The following is an 18,735-nucleotide window of genomic DNA, read 5'->3' on the forward strand; positions in this document are numbered from 1 at the left end:
CCCACAGGGATATGATCCTTGTGGCAAGGGGTTGGGATTGGGAGTGGAATAGGGATGGACTAAGATGTTGTGGAGGATGGGTGGAGGACAGAACACCACTTTAGGAAGGGTGGGAAGTAACTCAGGTAGGATGTCCCTCATTTCAGGGCACAATGATAGATTATTAAAGCTCTGGTAAAGGATGTGGTTCAGTTGTTCCACTCCAGGGTTGTACTGGGTGGCGAAGGGGACACTTCTTTATGGCTAGTTTTTGGGGGTGGTGGGAGGATTGCAGTTGTGAAGGGAAATGATGTAGGAGATCTGTTTGTGGACTAGGTCTGGGGGATAGTGCCTGTCTGTGAAGGCCTGAGCATGCTCAGCAAGGGGGTTTTGCCACTGCAGATACATTGTCTTCAGGTACACGGGGACAGCTGAGTGTCTCACCACACACTCCACCCAACAGCTTCCACCCCCTCTGTCCTATCACCTCCTTCCCATTCTCGTCTCCCAACTTGTTTTTTTGCAGCCCCCTGCCAATGCATCTGCCCGTCTTTCCCCACTCCTCTATTTTTTTGTTCAATTTCTCCTCACCTCGATGACCCACAACCTTCTGATGCTGCACCAGTTGGCAGTCTACTTCCTGCACACTCTACCAGACACTATTCATCTCTCTCCCCACCCATAAACTACTATCCCTTCCACTTCGTCACCCGTTCCTGATGGCTGCTTGCATCCCATGTGATGTCGCATTCCAGCTCGAGATGCTTGAGTTAGCAGTCGTGTATGTGTGTCTTTATTGACAAAGGCTGCGGCCAAAAGCTATATGTGGGTGTCTTTTAAGCAACTTGTCATGTCTTCTTTACAGTAAGTAGCAATCTGTCTCTTCCTAGAGTGTTCAAACTTGATTTCAATTATGTTACCTCACCATCATTTACGAATGGCCTTTGTGAAAAATGGTTATACGAAAAACGAGATTAACCGAGCACTTCACCCAAATAAAAAAATGCCTAAAAATAGGAGACAGCAACAACCATCAGCTGGAAAAGTATTTCTTCCGTTCATCCATAATATCACGGATGGCATTGGGAAAGTACTAGCCAAGTTTCACGTAGAGACCATTTTCAGACCTACTAAGAAAATTAGTGAATGCCTAAGATCAACAAAAGATGCTCGTCACCCCCTAGCCACCCCAGGGGTATATAAAATTCCGTGCAGTTGTGGCAGGGTTTACATAGGAACTACAAAAAGAAGCATCAATACACGGTTGACGGAGCACAAAAGAAACTGTCGCTTGGGACATATCGACAAATCAGCAGTAGCGGAACATGTTTTTAAGGATGGAGATCACGAAATAAAATTTGGTGAAACAAGCGTGCTAGCGAGGACGTCGCATTATTATACACGTATGTATAGAGAGGCAATTGCAATCCACAAACATCAATACAATTTTAATCGTAAAGAAGAAGGATTAAAATTGGATAAGATATGACGGTCGACGTTGCATCAATCACGTGACAATCGATTGCCTGCAATCGAGAGAACAGATGATAGCCAGAGATAGCTGCACATCGACGCCACATGACGTGCCGTGGCGCCCTCTACGATATCCATATAAGCGGCGGCCCCAGCTCCTAGCAGCCAGTCGTTGAGTCACCTCTGAAGATGTTCTCCGTAGTTGAGAACGAAACGTCAGGGAGAAGAAGTTCTACAGATCGACCACGGCAACTTAGCCCGGAAGTGTTTATTGATGAAGACGCCGGCCGTGAAAGCCTACATGGAATGATTAAGGATTTCTGCTACCCAGGTAGCAAAATAACCCACGACAGATGGAGCAAGGCGGACATAAGAAGCAGACTAGCACTGGCAAAATGGGAATTCCTGGCCAAGGTAAGTCAGCTAGTATCAAACATAGGCCTTAATTTGAGAAAGAAATATCTGAGAAATTATGTTTGGAGCAGAGTATTGTATGATGGTGAGACACAGACTGTGGGAAAACCACAACAGAAGAGAACTGAGGCATTTGAGGTGTGGTTCTACATAAGAATGTTGAAAATTAAGTGGACTGATAATGTAAAGAATGGGGAGGTTCTCCATAGAATCTGTGAGGAAAGGAACATACAGAAAACACTGACAGGATGATAGGACATCTGTTAAGACATCGGGTAATAACTTCCATGGTATTAGACAGAGCCGTAGAAGGTAAAAGCTGTAGAAGAAGACAGAGATTGGAATATATCCAGCAAATAATTGAGGATGTAGGTTGCAGCTGCTACTCTGAGACCAAAGATTGCACAGGAAAGGAATTTGTGGCAGGCTGCATCCGATCATCATAAGACTGACAACTCAAAAAGGGACTGTATTTGTTAATATACGTGGAAAAAAAGAAATAGTTGCTGCTAGTGAAATTCGAACCAGCAGCTTTTGGTTAAAAAACTACTGAGCTACACACTCTGCTGCTATTGACAAACGTGGAATTGTTTTCTACTTAATATAGCTTAGAAGTTTTCCGATAATAAGTCAAATTATCGAGCTTTTCTGAGAATTGCACTATGCTCCTTCAGGAAATTGATGTCGAGGCACTGACCTTCAAATCCTATAAGGATGAACAAAAATTGAAAATGGCCAGTTGTATGGTCCCCTTGTTAAATACTGTATATATGTCAAACTGCAATGGTATCAGAAATTTTCAAAACTTTAACTAAAAAAGTTGGTGATTTGAGTGACCAAAACACATCATAATGAACACCACCTAGTCCACCTGCTGTTCAATACCTTCAAAAGATTGCCAACCATACCTCAAAAGCTGAAAAGTGAAAATAGTGCAGGAAACTGTTCAATTAATTTATTTAGTTTCATTTTTAAATTTTATTTTTAACATCTTTTAGAAGATATTTATACAAAAACTTATATATTGCCACTGATAAATGTTATTTGTGAAAGTTGGCACGGCAATTACGGGCACTTTGGTCTCAAACACTAGCATATTAAAAAATGAGTTCTAGCAAATCAAACCTTCTTGTGATAATTTTAATCTGTAATTATTACAAAGTTATAAATTTCTGGTTGTGGACGCTGAAAAGCCTAAGCAAAGAACTAGAAACAGAGATTTTCACAACAGTTGGAAACGGAACAAGAACAGATGAAATGGATCAAGAACAGATGAATGCAATGAACAAAAGAAACTACCACTGAATGAAAAATGATGGAGCTGATAATAAGGAACATGTGTCTGCATGAAAAAGAATGAGACTGCATGAACAAAGTCAAGGTGGGAACAACAGAACTGGAACAAGACCAACCAAACGAGACCAATGCAGGAATGAGCAACAGTGGAAACAGAATACGGAATAAGACAGTGGAAACAGAATACGGAATAAGACTGACCGTACAAGGAGAAGGCAGGAATGAGACCTACCATAAGGGAATTGTGAATGACTGTTCCTTAAAAGGTGTTTGTTGGTCTTTCCATTTGGACTTGTTCTTTCGCAAACAACTCACCTTTAACACAGACACACACATGCACACACACAAAAAACCACCAAATCATTAATATGGTGAAGCTGAGCAAGCACAGACATTCAAAGAGAGGGTTGTTGGCACTGTCACTCCCGCAATAAATATTAAAGCATTTTTTTTTTTACTGTTGGTTTGATTCTGTTATGGCTGAATTAATATCTTTATGGGACAAAGATTGCTGAAAACTGGAATGTGAAATGACAAATATATATTACATCATTTTCTTTTAAACAGAAAACTATATGCATAAACAAGAAGATATACTTTCAAACCCAGTCCTGGTGAAAGAATAGACACAGTATTGATTTACTAACATTTACAAGGAAAAGACTTCATAATGTAGTAAAATATCTTTCAAGTCTCAAGTTGCAAGAGAGTCTCAAATATAAAACCATTTGCAACTGATTCATTTATTATAAAAGGTGAAGCTACTAAAGTTTTCAGTCTTAGCGGTTGGGATGTTGTTATTTTCACTGAACAGTCTTTACCAGAAATAGCACAACCACTGAGGTTTCAACTTAAATGGAATCTGCAATGTATAATTCAAAAGTTCATATACTTCTTTTCATTTTCTGTATTACTGCCTTTTTTTACGAGTTTAACAGCTGTTTGCCACCATAAATCAGGAAGTTGCTGTTTTACTTCTTATTTTAGTATTATTATAATCAATACTAGTCTTATGAGAGTCTTGATATTTGGATTAAAATTCTGGAACAAGCTGTGGAATGAAGAATGAGCGGAAGAAACAAGAAGAAGGATAAAATTTGGTCTCTTACACCCTATTTATTTTGTTTCTCCATGACTTTATTTTAATTTGTAATGTACAGTACAGTGAAGTCCCGTTAATCCGAACTAATAGAGGCTGGACCTTGTTCGGATTACCAATTTGTTTGGATTAGCTGGAATTATGGTGACGAGTTTTTAGACTGAAGTATACCAAGCAGATAAATAGGTACACCATGGTAACAAATGGGAACAAGTGTGGGAACAATGGCTCACTCTCACTCCCTGCCCTTGTTCTTGTGCATTGTTGAGACCTTTGTAGTGTCTGAGGTCACTGCACTGCCAGTTGGCTCGCAGAGCACTTGGTTATGTTAGTTATCAATCGCCGGCACGCCTAACAGTGGTATTGTATTCATTCAGGTGTAGTGGTGTACGTATTTTTGTCATGAGTAAATGAAAAACATACAAAGTTAACCCTCAAACAAAAACTGAATGCCTTTAAGCAGACAGACAATGGTGAGAATGTATCTAAACTGGCAACGGAACTAGGTGTTCGTAAAACAACCATTTGTGATTGGAAGAAGAGCCAAGTGAAGCTTGAACAGTCCTGTGCAACGTCTTCGGTTAAAACACTTGAAATTTGGCAGACTTTGAAAGAGTCCCAGTATGATCAAGTGAATGAAGCTCTTTTCCTTTGGTTTACGTGGGAAAGAGAAAGGGGAACTCCTTTGAGTGGAACACTGGTTCAGGAGAAGGCTGTTTACCTGAACAAGTTAATGAATCGTGATCAGTCTTTTAGTGCGAGTATGGGTTGGTTGGACAGATTCAAAAAACGTCATGGGATCCGTCAGCTAACAATTAATGGAGAGAAGCTTTCTTCTGACCGTGATGCAGTGAAGGAATACTTGGGTGAGTTTGAGGAAATGATAAGAGTATTCTCCCCAATAAATTTATAACACTGATGAGACTCACCTTAAGTTTAGGGCATTGCCAACAAAAAGCTTGGCATCAAAAGCAGAAGACCATGCTCGTGGTTTTGAAATGTGCAAAGATCGTGTGACTTTATTAGCGTGCAACAATGCTGCAGGTAATCACAAACTGCCTGTAATGCAGGTCAGCAAATCTGCTAGGCCCAGTGCTTTTAAAAACTCCAACATGAAGTCCCTGCCTGTATATTATCACAACCAGAAAAAAGCAAGGATGGATAGTAAGCTGTTCAAAGAATGGTCGGCCAGTTTGTTCTCTCTGTGCAATGGTTTTCTAAGGTAAATAATTTGTTTCCCCGTGCAATCCTTTTGATTGATAACGTGCCGTCTCACCCCAGCACTGAGGAATTATGTGATGGACAAATTGTGGCAAAGTTTTTGCCAATGTTACACCACTTCTACAGCTGATGGACCAGGGCACACTGCAGACATTAAAACTGATTTACAGGAAACAATTTTTAAGAATGCTGATACAAGATGATAGCATTCCTTTAGTGGACAAAATAAAAAAGATCAATGTGAAGGATGTTGTTTATTGGGCCGCTGAGGCATGGCAGAAACTTTCAGAAAATACTCAGAAAATCATGGAGAAAACTGTGGATATCTCTTGAATTTCAGGACACCCTAGTTGAAAATGAAGAGGAAAATTCACTGGAAAATCTGAAGGAGACGTAAATTAGTGAATGGCAGTGGATGGGGCATATGTGGAGAATCTTACTGACACTGATTTAATTGCTGCTGTGACTCAAGACCAGGAGGAAGTGGACTGCTGTGATGGAAGTGACAATGAGTCTGAAGGCGACAAAGGAGAGCTGGTGTCATACACTGACGCAACAGAAGCCCTTGACCTCACGCTATGTTACTTGGAGCGACAGCCCACTGCTACACCTGCTGATTTGATGTTTATGAGACGATGGCACAACTATGCGTCTTATAGGCAACAAAGGACTGTCTCCATTACACCAAAAAACAATGACTGAGTCTTTGTCATATAAAATGTATGGATAAAATATCCGCTGTATTTTAGTAAGTTTGACAGCTTGTTATGCATTGTTTAAACCTAATGTTTTCTTGGCAATTTTTCTAATACATGTTTACTGGACTGTGTAAATTAAAACAGTGTGTATATACAGAAGTTTACTGCACAGTTTTCCTTACTTAGACTAACATTTTTCATGTTCGGATTAGCCAAACATTTGGATTACCGGGGTTCAGATTGGTGGGACTCTGCTGTACTTTCATGTACCTCTTTTCCATAAGTATTCACCCATTTCAATCTCACGGTATCAAAATTAGCATTTTTATGAACATCTCTGTCACAATAAATCTCCAGTCTAAGTAAAATAGCTACATGAAACTTTGCTGAATTCTATTGTCACTGTTGAAGACTGGCCAGTTTGCCCCAACTAGACACAAGGAAGAATCAGATATGAAACTATTGTTTCTCTTTATGTCTGTGCTGGAACTTCAAAAACTTGTGCAGAAAGCAACCAAAATCACATAGACAACAAAAGTGAGTATCTATCCTCCACAAGTGTAGTTTAGCCAAAGTATTCTCAGAAAATGCACCAGTGCTTTTTCTCACATGAAACGTATAGGGGAAAGAAAACAGTCAACTTACCACGAGACACCTTAGTTAAAGACAATACACATTGAAACACATAAAATACATTGTACAGGTTAATCACAAGTAACTATTGAAAAATATAAGCAAAATAATCAAACTAATTTGAATTGCAGAATCTGGTTGGCTGTACAACTGGGTTCTCATTCAATCCACCTGTTACAGCTGTGTTATGCAGGAACTAGGATATAAATTACATATGAAGCCTGTCTAGTACTAATAACATACTTAGCATGCAACAAGATGCACTTCTTATAGGAGCATTTTAAGTAATTTTTACGAAGAGAAGTGGAAATAACAATCATTGCAAAACATCATTGGAAACAATTATTATCAAAGAAGTGATCACTTGTAATGCACCAAGATACTTTTACAGGGAATCAGTTTGATATCAGTCCTGGAAAATGTTAAGTTGCCCCACTTCAGAAGTTGTTCACCACACTTTTACTTTTATAGGTTAAACAACGTTGTTTGTTAATCCAGAACATTAAATCCATTTGTGAAGTTTTCGGAGTTAGTTAGGGATGATGATCTGTATGGCCAAAGGAAACATTTCAAATGTACCTAAAGGTCCTGTATTAACATGTTTTCATAATAACATCAACAGACCTTCCAGCAAAATGGGAAAAAAAGGGAAACAGCATATGTGCCCTTGAAAACATACTCACAAATAGTTTCTATGATTCTGCCACTCTCAAAACTCACGACATATTTACAAAATCCTTAGGTGAGCTCATTTAATGACTTACGTAGCATGTTGAAGACGAGCAGATGAGGCAGGTGCAATCAAAGAAATTCCATCAGAAGCCGATCTCTCTACTGTGACATGTGCCATTGCAGGTGTTCTACCAATGGCAAGTATTGCAGGTGATAATTCTCCATGTAGCAAGCCTGCACCAGTCAAATTGACACCTTCTAAATAAGACTCTTCACGTGGTGAATGAGTCCATTCTAAATCAGGATTTGCAAATCTGAAACATACAGCCAGCCATTTAAATGTTTATATTAAAATTATGAACTTTATACAGTTTTGAACAAGTCATACAAGAGAATAAACATTCTTTAAATTCTGAAAATAAAGCTTTAAATAAATTTTAAAAAAAGTAAGGAATTAAAAAGATTTTGTTGCCAAAATGAGACAAGAAAAGGACACACAAAATGAAATTTAATATTCTATATCATATTGTGACTTGAAAACATTTGAACTAAACGAAATGCTAACTACCTATTTACGTTTCTGAAAATAAATGTTAAAGATATAGTGCCTATAGAATGTCGTCACCAGTTAAAAATATACAGCAGGGCACACAATGAAGAGCCATGACACATAAAATCATGGGTATTATTGCCTACTTGCTACTTTTAACTATAGTGTACCGTAATTTTGTTCTGTATTCTGCAGGTATTTTTTAAATCTTTCTGTAATTACAATATCTTAAGTAATAATGAGACATAACAAGTAACTTGCATCTAGCATGTAACTTGGAGTAAATGATACTAATAAAGGAATCATCACACACTGGACTGATATAAAACAACTATTACACACACAGTACTGTGCTGATGTCATTAGCACACTCCACCTTCTGTCACATATCACTTCCATGATGGACAAAGGTAAGAAAAGGTAGTTATTATACCTTTATTTTGTGAACTTAAGTTTGCTGTTATGAACACTAGGGACAATCTTGACAACAATATTAATTAAACCAATCTAGCACATGAGTATATATAGATTTATGAGCCACTAGGCTCATAACTGCATCACAAATGATGAAGGTGAATCAAAGAGCCTTTGCACATATTCTTTGTACAATGTAATTTTGTCCTGTATTCAGCAGGTATTTAATAAATCTTTCTGTAATCACAATATCATGAGTAAATAATGCGATGTAACATGTAACTTGCGTCTAGCATGTAACTTTGGAGTAAATTGAATTTTTATGTTTTTTCCCAGCTTTTCCCTTGCTCTTCTTCTGTTTTGCTGTCTTTTCCACCCTCTGCTTATTTATTTATTTTTTTGCCACTCCCTTGATTCCTAACTCTCCAAAAGCCCTCTCTTGCCATGATGAATCCTATCTCATATTACATCCGTTCTTTTTGAAAACATGCTTTTGCATTATCAAAACTAAGGTCCCACATTCGGTTTCTTGGAACCTGCTTGTCCCTTGGAGTTACTCCAAAAGACCTAACATTGGAAGTCCCTGTTTCTGGATGTAATCCTACTCTACACCAGGCTCTTTTACAGTTTCAAATACAGCAATCTCTTGCTCTTACCTGACTAATCTGTGATCTATATGCCTCATCAGCCAATTTCCACTCCATCAGACTTCTCTCCTTCTACAAAATCCTGCTTGTATCTGACCCTCATGTTTTCTTGGATGGTATCACCCACGAAGCCAACTTCAAACTGCAACAACGTACCAGACTTCACCTCAAAAAGCTATCCCACCTTCTTGTAAACAATCTGAACAGTGGTGTTTCCCTTCCTGTCCCTTTGCAGCTCCGTAAACAGCCATACCATCAACCACCATTCCTAGCCTACAAACCGAGCTTGGCCAACCTCCTTAACATCCCACATCCTTCACCACTGCCTCCCAGACCAAGAATAACCCATAATCACAAGAACCAGTCACAACAGTGCAGTGTTCTTAACCTCTCATCTAAAGCACTCTCCCCTCCTGAAGTATCTGTGTTGTACAATGGTCTCACTTTCAGCCCTAAACATGCATTTGGTCATGCAGCTTTGGTGAAGGACCTACTTTCTTCACATGTAATATCAACTGGATATATCACTTTGCAACACATCCCAAAACCTTTCCAACAGCAAACCTGACATTGGACATTGCCTTGAACAGCTCAAACCACAATCCCAACTTGATCCACCACCACTGCCTCAAAATCATACCTTACAAGCCTTCCAAGAATTCCTCACACACAGCATTGCTTCACAACCCTTCCTCAGGTCCCTATAACATGACCCTAACCTGTCCTCTGCAGAACTCCAGGCTCTACATTCCCTAAAAGCTGATGACTCCATCATTATCCTCCCAGCAGAAAAAGGATCTACAGCTGTAGTACCTGACCAAACGGAGTATGTTAGTGAAGGTCTACGCCAGCTGTCTGACACCTCTACACACAGCGTCTGCCATCAAGATCCCATCCCTGTGATTCAAACTGACCTGCAGTCCCTCCTTAAAACCTCAGGCTCTTCAGGCCTAACACCTCAATCCATAGAACTTTTCACCCCACTCAAATCATGCACCCCCACCTTTTACCTTATTCCTAAGATCCACAAACCCAATCATCCTGGCCGTCCTATAGTTGCTGGCTTCAAAGCACCCACCGAACATGATCAGCACCTGCAACCCATAGTGCAAAGACTCACCTCCTATATCAAAGATACCACAATTCCTTGATCATCAGAAACCTATACCCATCCCACTCCCACCACACACCTTGCTTGTCATCATTGATGCCATTTCCCTCTATACCAACATCCCCATGTACATGGTGTGTCTCCTGCTGAATATTTCCTCAGTCAGCACCCACCTGATTCCAAACCTATGACATCCTTCCTACTCAGCTTAATCAACTTTATACTTACCAACAACTACTTCATCTTTGGTAGGCAGATCAGGGGTATGGCCATGGGAACCAGCATGTCTCCTTCCTATCCAAACCTTTTCATGGGTCGGTTGGAGACGGCTTTCCTGGGATCCGTGAGCCTTTGGCCCCTGGTTTGGTTTAGATACATTGATGACCTCTTTACCATATGGACTCATGGTGAGACTGACCTGTTAAAATTCCTGGAATCTCTGAATACCCAACTAAATTTCACATGATCCTATTCTGAATCCCATGTCCCTTTCCTTGATGTTGATCTCGTCCTCACCGAATGTCAGCTACACACTTCTGTCCACATTAAACCTACCAACAAATAACAGTACTTACATTTTGACAGTTGCCATTCTTTCCATGTCAAACATTCCCTTCTGTACAGCCTGGGCATTCGAGGCAAACATATTTGTTCTGATGCAGACTTTACAGCAATACACCACCATTCTCACCTCAGCCTTCACTGCACGTAATTACCCCACCAGCTCAAAGCAGATTTCCCAGGCCATCACATCCAATCCTTTTACTGCTGATACCTCCAAAACAACAACTTCGGAGGACACCATTGGTGACTCAGTATTATCCTGGTCTGGAATGTATTAATCAGCTACTTCAACATGGCCACGACTTCCTACTTCAACATGGCCACTACTTCCTAAAATCGTGCTCTGAAATGAGATCCATTCTGTCTGAAATTTTTCTCACCACACCTAGAATAGCTTTTCATCGCCGTCCCAACCAGTGCAATATTTTTGTCAGACCCTATGCTCCTTCTGCACCCATCTCCCTACCCTATGGCTCCTATCCATGTGACCATCGCTGCTGCAAGACTAGCCCTATGCACCCTCCTACCACCACCTACAGCAGCCCTGTAACTGGCAAGACATATACTATCAAAGGGAGAGCCAACTGTGAAACAACACATGGCATATACCAGCTGTTCTGTAAATACTGTTCAGCCTTCTACATTGGCATGACTACTACCAAATTATCAATTAGGATGAATGGGCATAGGCAAAGGGTGTATACTGGCAACACAAAACATCCTGTCGCAGAGCATGCTCTACAACATGACAATCATGACCTTGGTGCCTGTTTCACCACACACGCCATCTGGATTATTCCCCCAGATACAAGTTCCTCAGAACTCCGCATATGGGATCTAGCGCTACAACACATTCTTGGTTCTCACCACCCATATGGCCTTAATTTATGTTAATTTCTTCTGCCTCAGCATTTCTTCACAGTAAATACTCTTTCCTTCACTCTGTTTTAGTTTTCTACATCTCTCATTGTCTTTCCATCTACTTTTTACCACCGCCCTTCCACCTCTGTTACGTACAATGCACTTGGTTTTTCACTCTTATTAACTTGCTTGGGTTTAAGGGCGCTCTCACTCTTATTAACTCATGCATGATGTTTAAGCAGTTATCTCTGTCGTGCATATTTCCCTGTCTTCCACCTTTAAGCTCCCAGGTTTTCTAATCTTGTCCGATGCAGTCCCCAACAATCAGTCTTTCCTTTTCATATGGTGCAGTAAGTCTCCCCTGACCCTCAGTTCTGGTGACTTTCCCAATATATAACCCTTTTCCGAGACCTCTCCAGTCCTTTTCCTTCACCCCTCTTTCCTCCCCTTCAACCCTTCTGCCTGAAGAAGGAGCCACTGGCTCTGAAAGCTTGCCTAATTACAACCTTCTTTTATGTATGTGTTCTGCCGTCACTTTGTGAGTAGATTTTTTATCCATCCAATTAAAGTAATTTATAGTACATAAGAAAAAATGCTATTTCTCTGTGGTAATGGTCTGATTTCATGCAGTGAAACTATACATCATATTTTTTAGCACACATGTTGTGTTTGGAAGATCACTGAGTGTTTCATTGTCCATGGATGGATCAAAAACTTGAACTTTGCAGGAATCATCGAGAGTGCTTGGATTTTGTGTCACATATGAATAATGGTGACAAAGTTATGACTTATACCTGTTCAACCAAATAAATGTCACAAAATCTCTATTTTGAGAAGATATGATGAGTTGAAATAATTTTTTTACAGGTCATGACATCAACTCGAAGGTAGGTTTCATGTCTCTCTGGTGTATTGCTTGTAAAGTTGCTTCAATACAACTCTACATTTCTATTGACGAAAAGTGATTGACCATTGCCAAGTAGCTACAAATTCCTCATGTACATTTGCTGATGTATATCACAAATGCTAAAGTTGTAGGAGAAGCATTTTCTAATGTGAAAGGTGTGAGCATTCTGAATATGTGTAATTGGATGTTTTCTAGTCAGAATTTTGTGCCAATAGTTTTCAGTAATTTCTGTTGGACCATCCACAATTTGTAACAGTCATAACTACTGGTGATGACTAAAGGTGATGCTAAATCGCATGCTCCACGTGATGTGCTGTGCTGTTGATACTTCAGATTCCAATAAATGTCAACAATCAATGACACTTTAAGTTTTATTTATGGTAAATTAGAATCATGCCCACAAATGCAACAGGTGACCGCTACAAATCGAGATCAATTTTGGAGGCTCACCTAGATGCATAGCACATTTGACAATCCAAATATCAGAATCAATATAAACTATTGAAAAATTACTCAAATCGACAGGTATATCTGGGAAGTTCCAGCAATGGTAGAAGTCAAGTCATTTTCCAGCAACTGTTGAGCCCATTTTCTGCAAAGCCAACATCGAATGTTGCCTGAAGTGTGGAAGTCTCCTTCTCTAGATTGTATATTGGTCTGATACTGAACAGACAGTAAAATGCTTAATGTAAATTCACCAAAGAGTTGCAACTAGAAGAGAGCACTAGTAAATTTACCTGATGTAAAGAATGCCCTGTTGCAAATGTTCACTTCACCACAAAACCATTAGGGTCCAGTATACGGTGTTGACGAGGTGTCCATGCGGAATCAGTGCGCAGCAGAAATGCGAACAATCTGTTAGCGTCTTGTGCAAGACAACAGGGTGTGAACCACTATGCACAGCGATAGCCTGTCAAATCTTTGGCATGTGATCCTGAATCCTCTGTACCAACAAGGGTAACTCTGTTTTGTCTAGCAACAGCACAGAGGTCAGAAACTCTGCTGGGATCCTTAACAAGTCTCCGTATACCATCTCAGCCACTGAGGTGCCAATATCAATCTTGTAAACTGTTCATAACTTCCAACAGTACCACAGGCAGCACTTCAGTCCAACGTTCTTGGTGGCACATGAGGGCTCCTTTCGGTGTGCAATGCCACTTTTCCACCATACCACTGTTGTCTGGATGGTAGCTGATAGTTTGGCGATGCTGGAATCTGCATAGTTTAGCCAGCTCACTGAACAGGGTAGATTCAAACTGCCTGCCTTGGTCTGTCATAATGTCCAGGGGACAGCTGAAGTGTTCCAGCCAGTGTCTGACAAATTCCTCTGCAACTGTCTCAGGTGAAATGTTTGGCAGTGGTACGGACTGTGCCCATCTTGAGCACCTATATGTCAATATGAGTAAGTATCTGTACGCATCAGAAGGCAGTAGGGGACCCGTCACATCAAGGTGGATATGTCCAAATTTCACTGGTAGACCTGAGAAATGCCCAACCTCAGCATGGACGTGATATCCCACTTCACATCACTAACAGTGGAAACAGGTGTAGGCCCAGTTGTGAGCATCTTTCTTAACTGTCGGCCACACAAAATGTTCCATTATCATTTTGACAGTGGTGTTCACCTCTGGATGTGCCAGACTGTACCTGCTGTTGGAACTTTATCTTATGAAACTGTGGTGTGATAAAGGTCCGTGGCACGTGCTGAGAGATGTTGCACCACAACTTTACACCGCAACCTGATACTTCAATCTGCTGGAATCACAGACTTGAAAACTGATCCACCAGTAAGTCTTGCAGCTGATGATCTGCCATTTGTGCCTTAGTGAGATCTTCATACTTCTGAATGGAAACCACACTACACCCACAGGAGAGGTAGAAGGCCACTATGTTTTCAGTACCTCAAATATGCCGAATATCCGTCATGAATGGTCTAACAAACTCTGATGTACCTGAACTGTTGAGGTGAACACTTATCCCTTGGGTTCTGAAATGCAGGTACAACTGGCTTGTGATTCATGTAAATTGTCACTAGATGGGCTCTGACATAAGGGCAGAAGTGCTTCACACTCTCATAAATTGTCAACAATTCCCTATCATAGGTGCTCCAGTTCATTTGCAATGGCAGTAGCTTCTTTGAAAAAAGCTTAATGGCAGGACACAATTGTCGACTGTCTGGTGTAGTGTCGCTCCAATTGCAGTCTGACTGGCAATGATGGTGCAGATGGTACTGGATGAGCAAGTGACGCTCCTTGATCGAGACTGTTCTGCAAAGTGCGGAAGGCCTTATTCATCTCTGAAGTCCACTTCAGTACATGCTTCCCTTTAATGAAGTGGCCAGCAAATGGGTCTGTAAGAGGTGTCTGAATAGCCACTGTTGCTGGTAAATTGTGGCGAAAAAAATTCACCCTGTCTAACATCCATTACCCTGTCTAACATCCATTGAAGTTGTCAACAATACCTTGGATGTGGCAGGTCTTGCAACATAGCCAACTTTTCCGGCAATGGGGAGATTCCATCTTGTGAAACTCTATAATGGAGAAAGGTCACTTCACTTTTATCCATCATGCATTTGTCTTCATTCAGTACCACACTGTAGTCTTGCAACCTTTGCTGTACCTAAGCCAAATGCCTGACAAGTGATTGTGCATCAGCAGAGTATAACAAAATTTCTTTGAGGTCAGTAAACGCAAAATGGCAATCCCTGCAGCACTTCATTGATGAACCTTTACCACGTCTGAGCCATATTTTGAAGTCTGAAAGGTATGTGCAAGACCTCAAAAAGGATGAAAGGCATGATAACTGCTGTCTTGGGAACATCCATAGGTGCTACAGGAACCTGGTTATAGGCCTTCTGGCAATCCAGGACAGTAAAAACTGTTGCGCCAGCCAAAGAATATGTGAATTCTTGAATATGTGGAATAGGATATTGTCTGGAATGGTCCTGCTATTTAATCCCCAGTAAACCCTGCAAGGACACCATGTGCCATCAGTCTTCCTTAGCAAATGTAGTGGGGACACGCAGTGATTGTCTGAAATCCATATGATACTGGAAAACAACATCTCTTCAAAAACTGCTTTAATTTTCAGCATTTCATCTGGCAAAATTCTACAAATGTGCTGTGCAACCAGCAGTCCTGGAATCTCATGTATGTAGTATAACATCTTGTGCTTTACACTGTGCAGTGGTGTCGATAACTGTAGAACAGGCTGTTGATGTATATTGCAAACACAACATTCCTACCATCCGACTTTGCTGCTGCTGGAGCCACTGGACAAATCCACATACCGCCTAAAATTTACAAGGAAATCTGCTCCTAAGATAGATGGGAAAATGTCTGCCAGTATCAACACCAACTTGAAGAACTAGCACAACCCAGGTCAGTTGCCAGCTCCTTACGACCCAGTATCCTGATACTAGAATTATTAATGGCTGACAGCTCCAGTGGCTCTGGAGCTGCCATGTCTGTTGTGTACGAGGTTGTCAGAGTGCTGACTTCCGAACCAGTGTCCACCAGAAATACTAACGCAGATCTTCTGTTGGCAATGTGCAACCAGTTCGATATTCCCATACATTTCTGTTGAACCGCCAATTGATTTGCGATGGCAGTTGGTTATACCATCTCCACGGGTATATTAATATTGCACTGTAGCGTGGGAACTACTGCAAGTCAACGTTTCATGAACTGTTGGCACTGCTTGGAGATGGCATGGTCTGTGGTGCCTATTGTGGACCGCTTTTGTCATTTGGGTAATCACATTGCCGGAAAAGTTGGCTATGTTGCAAGACCTGTGAATGAAGACAAATGCATGATGGATAAAAGTGAAGTGACCTTTCTCCATTATACAGTTTCACAAGATGGAATCTCCCCATTGCCGGAAAAGTTGGCTATGTTGCAAGACCTGCCACATCCAAGGTATTGTTGACAACTGCAATGGATGTTAGGGTGAATTTTTTTCGCAACAATTTACCAGCAAGTGGCTAGTCAGCAACCCAAAGCAGCTCACACCAATAGTGCTCAACATGGTGTCTTGAGTTTGGGCATTGCAGTCCAGAGCTGGCAGATTACTAGAAAGTCATGCCTGTAGCCATCTGTCTGAACCCATCCAAAGCTCGAATGCTTGCAATCAATCAGCGATCTTTCGCAGCGTGTTTTGTAAATCTGGTCCTATACTCGGCATTTGCCAAAATGAGAATGTAACACAACATTGTGTATGTTCTTCTGGCACCTCCAATGGCTCAATACTACATGTGGCATTTATGTGCACTGGCATTACAGCCGCTACAACTGCTGAGTCTACGGTGCTGTGTGAGCAATCAGCTACCGACAACAATTTATCCAGGGGTTGTCACTCATGCACTATCATAGTTAACTGCACCTGTGGAGATAGCTGGTGTTGCCAAATGTGGAGTAGCAATTCTTCGGAGACCACACTAACTTTCACCATAGCCTGTAAGTGTCTCCAGATTTACAGTGGGGTTCTATCACCTCTTTGTTGGGTTGGATTGTTTGGGGAAGGAGACCAGACAGCGATGTCATCGGTCTCATCGGATTAGGGAAGGATGGGGAAGGAAGTCGGCTGTGCCCTTTCAGAGGAACCATCCCGGCATTTGCCTGGAGTGATTGAGGGAAATCACAGAAAACCTAAATCAAGATGGCCGGACGCGTATCACCTCTTTGTCCATGATACAGTGCCTGCTTAAGAGTTTGTTCAGATGACTCAGTTTAAATTATCAGCGCCATCTTGAGTGCATGGTAGATAGATTGGTGTAGAGGTTGTGGCATAATATCTATAACCAACATGGTTGCTCTCTCGTCTAAATTACTGACTGCCAACAAAAATTGCTCCTGGTGCTCTATGATCCTCTTATTGGAGAAAAAACTTTCTAAAATCGCAAACCAAACCCCTAGTTGTGCTGACGAAAATGGCAAGGCCCTTAATTGTAACCATGGCACAGATGACACTAATGAGATAGCTGGCGGGCAGCAAACAATGTATGGATGCAATTACAGCATTGAAGGTACCTGGAGCTGGTAAGCTGTCTGCACCTGTGCTGTCATCATTCCTCTGTAACTGCTGGATCTCCCAGCCACTCATAAATAACAATTTCACCGTGTCTTCCCTGAATATGAAAATATAGCACAAAACTCGACCATGCTTTATGTTCATGGACTATTTTTGTCTTAGGGTCACCTATTATGTGGGCAAATAACAATACCCACATATAAGATGCCTCAGCTTTATTGTCAACACAAAGCACCTGATCGTGTAATCAAAGAACAATTACAGTTCATCACTGACATATTCTAAAGAGTATCTATTGCATTTCACTTGTGGAAATAGCTATTGCCACAATATTATAGTATGGAAATAGGGATTAAATATACTGAGCATTGTATGAGGATTGTATTCATTATGTCAAATTGTAGTATGTAGAATACAGGGTATACATAAAGTCCAGGAACACTTTCAATTATTTATTGTGCAAGAACTAAACATTGTACAGATGTAATACATGTCGCATTTTGAAGAGAAACTCTGAAAGTTTGTTTTCACAAACATTCAATATGCAAACCATGAGTGACCTGGCAGATGTCAATACGGTAATCAAATTCTTGTCATACCCGTCCCAGCATGGCATCGTCAACTGTGGCAGTCACTTCCTGTATTCTCTCCCAGAGCTCTGCTACATCACGCGGTAAAGGCAGTACATACAGCAGACCTTAAATGTGTCCCCACAGAAAAATGTCACACGGAGTGAGATATCAGCCATTGCTGCAAAATGTCCAAGTAGGAATATCCAGTGAGAGTGCTCTCAGCGAAGGAGAATGGTCTGTACAGTTTTCAACATGACAAGGCACAAAAAACATTTACCTTTGGGGAATTTGTTGTGCCAGAGGTAAATGGCCTTCCTCGTTGGTGGCTTCTTACCGTACTTGGTTCTAAACATTCGCTGAACAGCTGTAGCACACTTGTTTTTGTCAAACTCCAACACACAGGAAGCTCACTCTGCACCTAAACCCGCCATGTTTGCGACTAGCGCTGCCTATTGGCAAATTACCAAATTACGCTGTGGCAGTACACATGAAAAAAAACTTTCATGGTTTCTCTTCAAAATGACTTATGTATTATATCTCTACAATGTTTGGTTCTTGTGCAATAAGTACTTGAAAGTGTTCCTGGACTTTGTACA

General features: G+C 41.0%; 1 protein-coding gene across 1 annotated transcript in view; it reads right to left on the minus strand.

The window, feature by feature from the left end:
• LOC126195620 (protein bark beetle) overlaps positions 1-18,735 on the minus strand; it is a 197,229-nt gene that overhangs the window by 42,781 nt on the left and 135,713 nt on the right. The window contains exon 26 of the mRNA XM_049934246.1: positions 7,578-7,799. Coding sequence (XP_049790203.1) covers positions 7,578-7,799 — 222 coding nt within the window. The remainder of the gene's footprint in view (positions 1-7,577; positions 7,800-18,735) is intronic.

Source organism: Schistocerca nitens, chromosome 7 (assembly GCF_023898315.1).
Source record: "Schistocerca nitens isolate TAMUIC-IGC-003100 chromosome 7, iqSchNite1.1, whole genome shotgun sequence".
Taxonomy (NCBI): domain Eukaryota; kingdom Metazoa; phylum Arthropoda; class Insecta; order Orthoptera; family Acrididae; genus Schistocerca; species Schistocerca nitens.